The sequence below is a fragment of the Elephantulus edwardii genome, unplaced genomic scaffold, assembly GCF_000299155.1.
Source record: "Elephantulus edwardii isolate Elephantulus edwardi_28Jun2011 unplaced genomic scaffold, EleEdw1.0 scaffold00062, whole genome shotgun sequence".
NCBI classification, from domain to species: Eukaryota; Metazoa; Chordata; class Mammalia; order Macroscelidea; family Macroscelididae; genus Elephantulus; species Elephantulus edwardii.
Genome location: NW_006399812.1, coordinates 5315308 through 5328305, shown reverse-complemented (window position 1 = coordinate 5328305; position 12998 = coordinate 5315308). Strand labels below are relative to the sequence as shown.

Genomic DNA, 12998 nt, shown 5'->3' with positions numbered 1-12998 from the left:
GGATTGATTCAGTGACTGGGGTAATCGGGATGGATGTGTCAGAGGCAGTGAGATTGGCACAGGATAGAGCAGGGTTTAGGGTGTTGTACATAGGGTTGCTATGAGTCGCAAGTGACTAGACGCACATAACAACAACAACAGTGTATCTAAAATGATATCCATCACCAAACTCTGGGGGAAATGTCCTTGTAGTATACTTTTTTAAAAACTGTAGTTATTTTACTTGATAAACAGATGTGAGTAGCCCAGACAGCATAATGTATAGTAGATTAGAACTGATTTTTTTATATACTTAAGTGATCAACTCTTCACTTATGCAAACTTGTAATAACCATAGTGAATTTTAAAGAAATTTGTTTTAAGGAGTCACTACACAATATGAATATGCTTAGGTTTGTTTTTTTTAATAATTTCCTAAAACAAAATGTCAGTGAAAATACTTCTTGTTCTTCAGTATCACAACCAAAGGGGAAAATGTTAAAGACATGACGCAAACTTTTAACTACTCTATGAAAAGACTAGGGAATTAGGTAAGAGAGAAAAAGACATTTGGGGATTTCTTAAGGATTCAAATGAACAAACACAAAATCATTAGAACAGCTTTAGTCCTTACGCACTAGGTAACATTTTCCATGTTTAGTGAAAAGCATCACATGTTATCTGTGTTGGCCAACAATAACTATATTCAGACTGTGGCTGTTCTTACCTTACAATTCTATGAAACAACTGGAGATATGAAAATGCAAAGGTAACTTGGCAGCTGTTGAAAATAATTCCCAGGATGACACTAGGTTTTCATGATAGGTGTAGTAGGTGACTACACCCGTGACAAAAGTACATTTATTTATTAGGGAATAATAATTACCTGAGAAGCCACTGTCTCTGTAAAATCACTGTAGGAAAAGAGTTTTACACTTTGATAAATACTAAAGTAATGTAAAGCAAAATAACTTCGTAGAAACATTTTAAGAAGTAATCTAGTTTTGTTAAAGGCTTCGTCAATGAAAGATAACATTTTCTTAATCTTGGATTAATTATGAAGAATCCGCAGATCGTTTAAAAGAGCATTCTAGTTTGGAATCAGCAGCAAAGTTTCTTTCTGATGTATGGGTTCTTTGAGACTGTCCTGAGAATGTTCTGGAGGATTGAGTGCCCTACTGTTACCCACATGAAACACCTATTTCCACTTCTTCCCCCTCAGCTCTCAGAACATGACTTTTGTTCTGTAGGCTCTGAATATTTTGTCATTAACTCTGTAGTCTTTCTATTTTATCTACTTTTTTCTGCAGTAATGCCAGACTTTGTTCATTCTGTATTGTGCCTTTTCCATTTTCAGTAGAGTGGGCACATCAGTTATATTTTTCAGTTTTGTGGGGGAACATCCAGCATTTCACACTACTGTAGCAATGTTTTCTTCAGTTAGTTAAGATGATAGGTGCACATGTTCATTTTCTTTAAGAGTTTTACCCAAAATCGTTAATACTTTTCTGTCATAGCTTGCCAGTATTTTCTGCTTATCTTTGAAAAAGAGGCTGTCAGGATTTTTTTTCTTGGAAGTAATCTTTACCCATTTGAACTTAGTATGCCTTGTTTTTCCTGTCACTTAAAAAGATAGACGCTTTAGATGTTTTTTCATTTCACTGTGTTTCTAACCTCTTTTTCTGACTGGACTCTTTTACCATCAATGTTTCTTTTTTTAATTTCTTATTAACTGCTGAGAATTTCTCTTGGATGGATTTTCTTTTTTTCCAACCATCCTGATTTAAATGGAACAATGTACTTTGAAAATGACTGCCTTTTCTTCTGTCCTCAGGTTAGCACCGCTCTGCAGTAGACTTTCTTTTTGTTTGTTTTTGTTTCTATTTCCAGCATTTTAATGTCAAGGGATCATAGTATTTTTATGTAATGATTTTTCTTGAGTGCTTTGACACTTCTAGGAGCTTTTAGGATTACATGGTCCCAATTTCAGAAGTGTACATTTCTAGTAGAGTTTTGATTACCAGAGAATCTGTATTAACTCTCACCAGTAGCATTTGAATCCATTCCAATTTCCCTAAACCTTTGTCAGTTTAGGGAAGAATGCCATCTCAACTGTATTAATTTTTAATTCTAGTCAAGTTGAACTTTTATTATCCCTTACATCTGTCCTTTTGTGGTTATTTAATCATGCCGCCATGATTTCCTTTCCTCAGACCCATCCAGGTTTGGACTTTTATACAGGGAATATACACAGAAAAGGTTCTGGTTTCTTTCTGCCTTGGTTCAAAGTCTGAGAGCCAGCAGGCCATGATCTTTAGTATTCCTCTTTTCAAAACATGAGCTGACCTAATAAATAACAGAAATAGATTCATTAGCCATTATCTGTTACATTTATTATGTGATGATTGTTCTGCATAAGTCGTTTATCACTTTGTGCTTAATTAACACTTAAATGTGGGTGCTCTGGTGGCCTAGTGGCAAGAAGCTGCACTGCAATCCCAGAGATAAGCGGTTTGAATCCACCAGATGCTCTGCGGGAGAAGGAGGGGCCATCTCCTGTGCCAGTCAGATCCGATTTGATGGTACACACACACACAAATAATAGAACATGTACATAGACCAAGAAACAATTATTTAAACAAATGCTATTGTTAGAGGAATCCTGGTTGCACAATGGTTAGAAAAAGATGTGAGAGTTTCCTATAAAGGTTATATATAGCCTTGGGAACCCTATTGTGCAGTCCTGCTTAGAGGCAACTCAACAGAATAGGTTTGTTTTAAGGGAATTTTTATTCTAAATAAGTATTAGGTATAATTGTGGAAAATGTTAGAATTGTATTTACTAGTGAGAGACGCTGGGCTGTACAAGGAGGAATGTGGCATCAGGATTGGTGGAAGAATCGTCAACAACCTGCATTATGCAGATGACACAACCCTACTCGCTGAAACTGAGGAGGACCTGAAGCACCTGCTGCAGAAGGTCAAGGACTGCAGTTCTTCAATATGGATGGAAGCTCAATATCAAGAAAACAAAGATTCTCACCACTGGGCCAATTGGCAGCATCAGGGTGGATGGTGAAGAGATTGAAATAGTTAACAGTTTTAGTTTACTTGACTCCACAGTCAACACTCTTGGTAACGGCAGCCAGGAAATCAGGAGACAGCTGTCAGGAGACAGCTGGGAAAGTCAGCTGTGAGGGACCTCTCAAGAATACTGAAGTGCATCGACATCAAGGTAGAGACTAAGGTGCGCCTGATCCAGACTATAGTCTTTGCAATTACGTGCAGTGCATTGGAGAGTTGGACAGTGAATAGGGATGATAGAAAGAGACTTGATGCCTTTTGAGTTGTGGTGCTGGAGAAGAGTGTTGAATATACCATGGACTGCTCTGAGAACAAACAGGTTTGTCCTGGAGAGGGTGAAGCCAGAATGTTCCCTGGAGTCAAGGATTCTGAAGCTTCGTCTGACATACTTTATTTAGGCATGTTGCAAGGAGGGACTGGTCCTTGGAGAGGGACATCATGTTTGGGAGATTGAGGGACGGCGCAGGAGAAGAAGACCCTCGATGAGATGGATCGAGTTGGAATGAATGTGTTTGAGACAGCGAGGTTGGCACAGGATAGAACGGCGTTTAGGGCTCTTGTACATAGTGTCACTATGAGTCGCAAACGACTCGATGGCACATAACAATAAAACAATATTGGTTTCTCATTGTAATAGAGCTTTTTAATATTCTTAGCCTACTTTAATCAACTATTTTTTGACAGATCCTGGAGTTGTTAATTCACAGAGATGGAGAATTTCAAGAACTAATGAAATTAGCACTTAATCAGGGGAAAGTCCATCTTGAAATGCAAGTTTTAGAAAAAGAAGTCGAGAAGAGAGACAGTGATATTCAGCAATTACAGAAGCAGCTAAAGGAGGCAGAACAGATACTGGTGAGTTGTTAGAGACTGGTAAGTTCTTTAGGTAATAAGGGACTTCTTTAGTCTGTTTCTGAAAAATAATCTATTTTTAATATTTTGAAATGGGGGCATTGGGGATTTTCATCAAAATGGAAGCCTGTCAGCTTAATGTAAGAGCATCATCCCTTTTCTTTAATTTTCTTGTTTTGACTTGCTGAAACTAAGCAATACTTTTGTTTGTTTTATAAGCATTACTTTTGAATAATATTTTCATAATTGAAATATATTGCGTTTTGGATTCATACATGATTCTGTTATTAAAAATATAAATTTTAAAGATCTTTTTAGTCAGTAGAAATATTTAACATTAATATATTGGTTCAGATTGGCATTAATTTTTTTCCATCCTAAACAGGTAAAAGTTGGATAGATGTGAAAGGTTGTATTTTGTTACTGGCTATTATTAGACTAGGCAGTTAACTAATCGTTATTTGTCTCATTATTATACAAAACACTCACTGAGGTAATTGGTATATGGTGATTGCTGAGTCTGGCTTCTACCTGCTTCATGAAGGGGAACTGTCCCTATAAATAACATCAAACAAATCACTGTATGGTCAGACATACCATCTCCCATACTTCTGCTCCTATTTTTATCAATCACTGCCATATGGGAAACTCTGGTGGCCTAGTAGCAAGAAGTTGTGCTGCAATTCCAAAGGCACGTGGTTCGAGACCACCAGCCACTCTGTGGGAGAAGGATAGGTAATCTCCTTCCATGTGATTAATTGCCTCTGAACACTCCTAAAGGGTCAGCTCTAGGTCGATTCCGACTTGATGGTACACAACAACAGCAACAACAATCTTTTCGTTGAATCACTGGTTTCACTGTCTATTGCACATTGATTGACAGTTTTAAGATGTTCCAACACCACAGTGAAATTGCAGGAACAATTAAGTTTGTTTTACATAAAGACCAGATGCTTTTGGCATCCTTATCCCTGATGAACTTCAAGAATGGGTTGATAGGGACTCTGAAGGGAATAACTAGAAGCTTCAGCATTTCAGGGTATGTTAATTACCTCTGCTGGAGAAGAGTATCGAATGTACCATGGACTGCTAAGAAAACGAACAGGTTCAGCCTGGAGAGGCTTAAACCAGGCTGCTCCTTGGAGGCAAGGATTCTAAGCCTTCCTCTGACATACTTTTGGACATGTTGCATGGAGGGACTGGTCCTTGGAGAGGGATGGATGTCATGCTTGGGAGGGTGGAGGGACAGTGCAGGAGGGGAAGACCCTCTATAGGGTGGATTGATTCAGTGACTGGGGTAATTGGGGTGGGTGTATTGGAGACAGTGAGATTGGCACAGGACAGAGCAGGGTTTAGGGCTGTTGTACATAGGGTCACAAGCAACTCGACGGCATATAACAAACAACTACAAAAAAAGACACCTTGTTAACCTAGTAGGTTTAAATATTGAGCTGTTACCTTTAAGGTTGGCAATTCAAACTAAGTGGCTGTTTCACAGAAGACTTTGAGCTGTGATGTGGCACTGAACATCGTATGGATGACCAAAAGAACAGATAGGTCTTGGAGAGGGTGCAGCTGGAGTGCTCGTTGGAGGCAAGAGTGATGAGGTTTCACCTCACGTACTTAGGGCATATTACTAGAAGGGGCTTGGAGAAGAAGATGATGCTGGGAAGGGTGAAGGAGAGGAAGACCCTCAACCGGGTAGATTGATACAGTGACTACTACAATGGACTCCTGTGTGTCTGGAAGTGTGAGGATAGAACAGGGTTCAGATTTTTTTTTGTTCATAGGGTTGCTGTGAGTTGTACTCCACTGGATAGGACCTAACAATAACAGCTCATTTTATAGATAAGGGTACCAAAACTTTAAATGCATAGCTTTTGTAAGGATGCTAAAAACAGATGAAATTTATCTCTCTCTGGATCCATAGTCTTTAACTATCTTATGTTTGAGGACATTGGTGTACTGTGCTGACTTTACTACTTTTTTAACCCTTTCTTGTATCTTGGTAGAAGGAAAGACAATACTGGAGTGATAGGCATAGTGTGTAAATTAATAGTAGTCCAGGAGTTATTTTTTAAACTGGGATTAAAAATATTTTGGGGTATTATATTTTAGAGGCAACTATGGTGAAATTTCATTTCCGATACTTTGTGTATGGACTTAAGAAGGGGCCAGTCCGTGGAAAAGGACATCATGCTTGGAAAGGTGGAGTCCAGCAAAAGAGAGGAAGACCCTCAACAAGATGCATCAACACAGTGACTGTAACAATGAGCTTGAGTATATCGGAGATGGTGAAGATGACACAGGATAGGGCAAGGTTCAGATTCGTCGTTCACAGAATCACTGTGACTTGTGGTTGACTCACTGGTACCCAGCAACAATCACATCCATTGACTCAAACTTGAACCAGATGTAGAAATAGGATAATTTTAGAATAATATGTAATGTAGCTGTCCTACATGTTAAGGTAAAAGATGTTTTAAAAAACTGAGTAGATAAACAATTTTATACTTTAAATGGTTTCTATTAATTGATTTGTAAATAGAAGACTGAATTACAAGTGTGATAGAAATAATGTCCCGTGGTGTTCTGGAGCTTTTCTTATAAATTGTAGGAATTCTACTTTTGCATGCTCTTTTGTGATAAATAATCTCATTAAATAAGGCCAGCAACTGTGTATGATACAGTTAAGAGTAAATCCTGTGTTTTTTTCCCCTTCTTTTTAAAAAATGTTTAAATTAGGCAACAGCTGTTTATCAAGCAAAAGAAAAGCTCAAATCAATAGAAAAAGCAAGAAAAGGTTAGTACTATGAGAAGCCCAAGTACTTGAAAAATCTGTTTGGTTTCCAATCAGAGTATTACTGTTAATCCTTAATCTTCATTACAAAGTATGGGCATTGTCATCGTACAGTGCTCAGCATTGTTAGGGAGGTAGAAGTATTCCATCCCTTCCTAGACTGCAAGTAATAATTAAAATAGAAAGCCGTTTGTAGCTGTGTATATGAGTGTGTAATAATTGTTAATAAATTGATGGATATATAAAATTGAGAAAAGAAGAGTATGTGCTGTGAGCAAGTGGATTTTGCCTAGGATCTTGGAATGTAGGAGAGGTAGAAGACACTTAAAACATTCTGAACTGATACATAAATGGCCTTGAGATTAGTGCACAGTTAAGAGTGAGGCCAAACATGCATTGTTATCCTGCTTCTGTTTATAGAAAGCTGCTTTTTAGATCTTTCTGTAAAAGTCGTTAACAGTTAAAATTTTGATTGCTTGTCCATAAATATTCATAGACTTACCATCCTTATTTTTCTGTTTCCTGGCTGCCTGTTTTTTTATTACTAACTTAATCAAAATAGCTCCTGTCCCTTTGTGAGACGAACTAGACTTCTGTGGAACTCTTTTGTTCCAGAAGTGGGAATTAAGCTATCTAAAATCAAGGCCTTGGTTCTGTTTTGTTTTCAGTCTTCAAAATTTTACACACTTACACTTGATAGATAAAGTGAAAAGTGAACTCTTATTTCTCAGAGATAAAAACTATTATTAATACTTTAATACTTGGTTTGTATCCTAGCTGTATTTATTTATTTATTTATTTATTTATTTATTTATATATAAAACAGAAGATCATACAGATAAATGTATTCAATTTTAAACAAAATTCAATTTATCACCTAAGGGAAATTATATTTATGGCCATCTTTTTATTTAGAGCCATGTTAAACCCATGAATTCGTTTGTTTTCAGGGCAGTAATACTGTTTAATGTTTGTTGGTGGTTGAGGTGGTTGAACACGATCACGCTAGTATCTTAATTTTAGGTAAAGTTGAATGTAAGTGCTATGATGTAAGCACTTACAAACTTGAACATTTGCTAAATTAAAATGTTATACTCTGTTTAACTTTCTCAGGTGCTATATCCTCTGAAGAAATCATTAAGTATGCACATAGGATTAGTGCAAGTAATGCTGTGTGTGCCCCACTGACTTGGGTTCCAGGTAAAAATAATTCTCTTTTATAGTAGATATTTGTGATTTTGATTATTATTAGAGAAGACTTTGCATACAAAAAAATAGGGAATTTAAATGTATCCTCTGAAACCTCAATATACTTTGACATTTTTATTCTTCCATAAGTGATAAGGTAGCCTTGGGTTTATAAACTTGGGTTTCTTTTTTGTTTGTTTTAATTATTAATATTAATTAAAGGTTACAGAGACTTTGGATTTCCATTCATTCATTGTTGCACTTTTCTCCCTGCCCACCGCTCCCACCCAGTTCACTTTTCTCTTTGAAAAGTAAAAGAAAAATTCTTTCATTGTTATACAATTCCTCCCCCCAAGTCAACTCCACTATGCAGCCTTCGTTCTGGATAAACTTAGGTTTCTAAAATCCATTGGCACTAGGACCTTATTTTTTTCCCCTCATTTCTATTAGATAGTAATAATGGCAAAAAACAAAATTCTTCTCTGTTAGCAGAAGACAAGTGCGTTTTACTGAGCAGTATTATAACTCCTGTTGAGGTAGCTCTACTTGACATGAGGCAAAAGTGAGTTTTGTATACAACGTCTTTGTAGGCCCACAGAGGTTTCCCCTTTTGAGTTAATCGTGTACTTCTGGAATAAAGGTGCTGGAAGCATTTTTCAAAAACATCTTTGTCTTGTGCTCCTTGCAGCATTCTTAGCAGAATCAGAACAGCTGCATGGTTTCTTTTCCTTATTTGTATTTAAATGTTTGCAGGACCAAATAGAAAAATAAATGGAAAATTAGAACCACAATTATCAGTAAATTGAAAATCTGAATATTAAAACAAATTTCAGAAATAATATATTAGAAGGACAAAAGAGGAGAATTGAAGAAATGGAGCACAGATTTCATGAGATAGAGGACAAAGTTCTAAGTGCTTTTCTGTTTCAGGAACACTTGGGGAAAAAAGAAAGAAAAGAACAATATCAAGAAGAATTAAGTGTAATTGAATTCCAGAATGAGGGGAAAAAATCATAGAGGCAATCTGTGAAGATTTTTTCTGGAAAGAAGTATCCCAACCTTTAGGAAGAATAAGCATTCAAATAGCTAACTGAATCCAAAAAAGGAACAGACTCCAAAAGAAAAACAGTCAAGACCTAACAATCAAATTTTCTAAGTTTAAAGGCAAAGAATACTGAAAGCAGCTTAGGGGAAATGAAATTACCTACAGAGAACCAGTAAGATTAAGCTGTGATTTTTCAGTAGAACCAATGTAGGCATGAAGACCAAGGTCAAGCATATACAAATCTGGAAAGAAAAATATTGTCAGCCAACAATCTTAAACCAACAAAACTGTCCTTCAGATAATGACAGTAAAATTAGGACATTCCTTACCAGCATTAGAAGACCTAAAGAGAGTTCTTTAGACTAAGAGCCAACAATTACAGAGACCTTCTGAAATTAACATACATGACAATTTCTTTGAGAAACTTACTCAGACGCAGAAATAACACAAAATAAACATGAGACTGAAAATAGAAGAGCTGTCAGTCCTTAAATGATGTTCTGTGCCATTGTGTGAGGACTGACTCAAGCTGACCCTCTAGTGGGTCAAATGATGATAACTCTCGTTGAAAGAATAGTATATTAAGAGGATTCAGAGAAGCACTAAGAATGCATATGTTCTATAATTAACATTCTCTGTTCTCAGTAATGATAAAAAGTCCTTCATATTCTAAAATTGAAAATGTATAAGCTTTCAAACTTATATTAGCCTTGTTTTGTATGTGATTGAATTAAAAGCTTTCTCTATTTTTTAGGGGACCCACGGAGACCATACCCAACAGATTTAGAGATGAGAAGTGGACTCTTGGGTCAAATGAATAATCCTTCCACTAATGGTGTAAATGGGCACTTACCAGGGGATGCACTGGCCGCAGGCCGATTGCCCGGTAATGTTAGTAGCATGTATTCAAACCGATTAAAGTGGTGGGATACATGCTGTGAACAAGTTTCCAGTCCTAGACCAGGGCTTGTGTTGTAGATTCTGATACAGTGGATCTGAATCTATATTTTAGCAAATCTGTGTGTGTGCATAAGAATTACTTGGAGATCTTGTTAAAATACAGGCACTGCACGAACTGGTTTATTTTAGCCTTTCTACTGCTTTATACTATTCTCTGATTGTTCTGTAAGGTCTCTTCTGGATGGAAGTTAGGAATTCTTACCTTTGTTAATTATGCCATCTTTCTCAAGTATTTTATTTATAAATGCTTGGACCTCTTTTTTTTTTTATTGCTGCAGACATTTTTTTTTAAATTCTCAAACATACTGTTTAAGCAGGAAAAGATAGATCATCCTTTTAAAGAATTAAAGTAACATGAACACATGGCTGGATGGCCCCTAAATTAGCAAAATAAAGTAGGTTTTTATAGACTTCTTATGTTGTTGTTATGTATTGTGGAGTCAGAACTGACCCTTAGTGACTCTGCATTGGATTTTCAGAGGCAGTAAATTGTCCTGGTGGAGATTGCCCATTTTTATCTCACAGAGCAGCTGATGGATTTGAACTCTGTGCCTTCAGTTGGCACTGCATCTCCTTACCACTAGGCCACCAGAGGTTTTTTAAAAATTTTTTTTATTGTGGTATTTTAATAAGTTTACAGAAAGGTTGGATTGATTAATTAATTAATTGATTAATGCACGTTTTCCTTGCTTCTATTCCCCTAGTTCCCTTTGTAATGGACTTCTTGTTCCAGATAGAGCTGTCTTACAGCCATATAAGATAGCATTTTTGTGAGCCTTATTTCACTCTGAGCTTTAATCTTCCTAAATTTTTTCCACAGTCCAAATACCCACTGCTGTCAAGTCAGTTCCAATTTATAAGGACTCTATAGGACAGAGTAACACTATTCCCTAGGATTTCCCAGACTTGCCTTTATGAGACAACAGTGTCCTCTTTCTCCCATTGGAATAACTGGTGGGTTTAAACTACTGACCTTTCAGATAGGAGCCCAGTGCTTAACTCAGTATGCTACCGGGCCTCCTAACATTTTTTGTATTAGTTTCGTGTACATCATCATTTTTAGGTGACCATTTTGATTTGATAGAAAATTTGGAAAATGGAAAAGCATGCAAGTGAAAAAAATTACTCTTTGTATTTTTTTTCTTAATATAAAATACGTCTTTTAAAAGTATTTTGTAAACATTGTTTTTGTAAACTACTGTGTAAAATAGAAACTGACAGTGTTCATAAAATTCTTCTCTTTACTATCTCCTTTTTTTTCTAAATAATGTACTTTAACCATTGAGAATACACACAGCAAAACATTCACCAATATGGTAGTTTTTTCAAATAACATTTAGTGGCATTGATTTCATTTTTCAAGTTGTATAACTATTCCCACCCTCCTTTCTGAGTTTCTACTCTTGACATATCCTAGTTTGAGTGGTTCATACTGATTCAGTCATGGCCAATGTCACAAAATTAGAACACACCCAACTTTAAATTTTGAGGGTAATGGAAGACTAAGCAGAATAGGAATATCACAGGCAGAGCCCTGGAATGGAGATACAGAGGCAGCAAATGGAGTCCTTTCATGAGCCTGATGCATAGAAGATTTTGACAGGCCATATACATGTTCACAGTGTCATATACATTGTTAAGCAAAACAGCGCTGTCCAAGAGGGCCAGCCAAGATCTGGTGGTTATGCAGTGCTCTTGCGTCTAAGAAAGTATTCGTCTAGCAGAATCTCACCCTGTAATTTTTTCCCATTCAGTTTATTATCTCAGTTTACCCACATTTTCCATATTCAGGTCTTGTCTTTTTTTTTCCCTTCTGGTTTTGTGTCATTGGCTATGACTGAGCTGGGAAAAACAGGTTTGAAATCCTGATATAAACTCATTACCCTCTCAGGTTGACATCTTTCTAATCTTTTGAGTTGCTGCTGTTATTGTGGTCCCATTTACATACATCTTAAAGGACGGTAATGATCAAGCAGACATTCTTAACTGGTTAAACCAACCTCTTTTACTGCATCCCATACCAGTCATAGTCCACTAAGGATACACCCTACACCAATAATCTGAACATGGGAAATTGAAAGAATTCTTAACTGGTCACTATTACAAGATAAAGATTGGTATATATGTAAAAAAATAATGCAGAGAGTTGCCAAGGAAGGGTCCAGCTTAGAATAGGCTCCCTCATAAGTCTATCCCAAAGCTGATATTCAGACTTAAGTGAGAAGGTGTGGCCGAGAAATTGGATGAAATGGCACAGGCCAAGGTAAGCAAGCAAGAAGTCACACCCTGCGGTTTGGGAGACGCTTGCTTGGAAGCTATCCTCCAGAGTACTCAAGGAACTGGAAATTGGCCAGTAGGGTGCCACTGAAACTGTTGGAATAAGCACCACTTGATGTTCTACACAGTAAACAAGCACTGCCGGAGCAAGTAGGAGCAGTACACGGGAGCCCAGAAAGCACTCTTCCCACATCCCAACAAAGCTTCTCTTTCACAGAGTTAACACTGTCAGCTGGCAAGGGAGAAAGCTGTATTTTATTACAGTGACAGCAATAGGCTCTACTGTGTTAGGAAGTGTGAGGATGGCACAGGGTAGGACAGGGTTCCAATCCGTCCTACGGTTCATAGGGTTGCTGTGGATCACACTTGACACCATGTAACAACCAACCATGACTAGCAACCAACATATTTATGTGCAGATAGTACATGTTAAAATATGACATACTTGATTTTGAACATCAAATGTAATTATGAACTTTTTAAAAAAAAAACTGAGACAACCAAGTACATAGTTACTAAAACATTACACTTTTAATTAGTAAACGTCATCTTTATTTGGCCAAGTGTATATTTTTATGTCAAGCCTTAAAAACTTTTAAATTATTTGCATACAGGGAAGAGTAATTAAGAAGCAAAATAATCCAAGGAGAAGTGTTCTTACATGTGTTTTTGTTTTCTCCAGATGTCCTTGCTCCGCAGTATCCCTGGCAGTCCAGTGACATGTCAATGAATATGTTGCCACCAAATCACAGTAACGACTTCCTGTTGGAACCTCCTGGGCATAACAAGGAAAACGAAGATGATGTAGAGGTT

The 12998-nt window shown here is 36.9% G+C and overlaps 1 protein-coding gene across 1 annotated transcript in view; it reads left to right on the top strand.

Moving 5' to 3' along the window:
- The window catches only part of MED4 (mediator complex subunit 4), a 32507-nt gene that overhangs the window by 18279 nt on the left and 1230 nt on the right, over window positions 1–12998 (top strand). The window contains exons 3-7 of the mRNA XM_006887863.1: window positions 3748–3918; window positions 6661–6718; window positions 7829–7915; window positions 9703–9834; window positions 12868–12995. Of these exons, the coding sequence (XP_006887925.1) occupies window positions 3748–3918; window positions 6661–6718; window positions 7829–7915; window positions 9703–9834; window positions 12868–12995 (576 nt within the window). The remainder of the gene's footprint in view (window positions 1–3747; window positions 3919–6660; window positions 6719–7828; window positions 7916–9702; window positions 9835–12867; window positions 12996–12998) is intronic.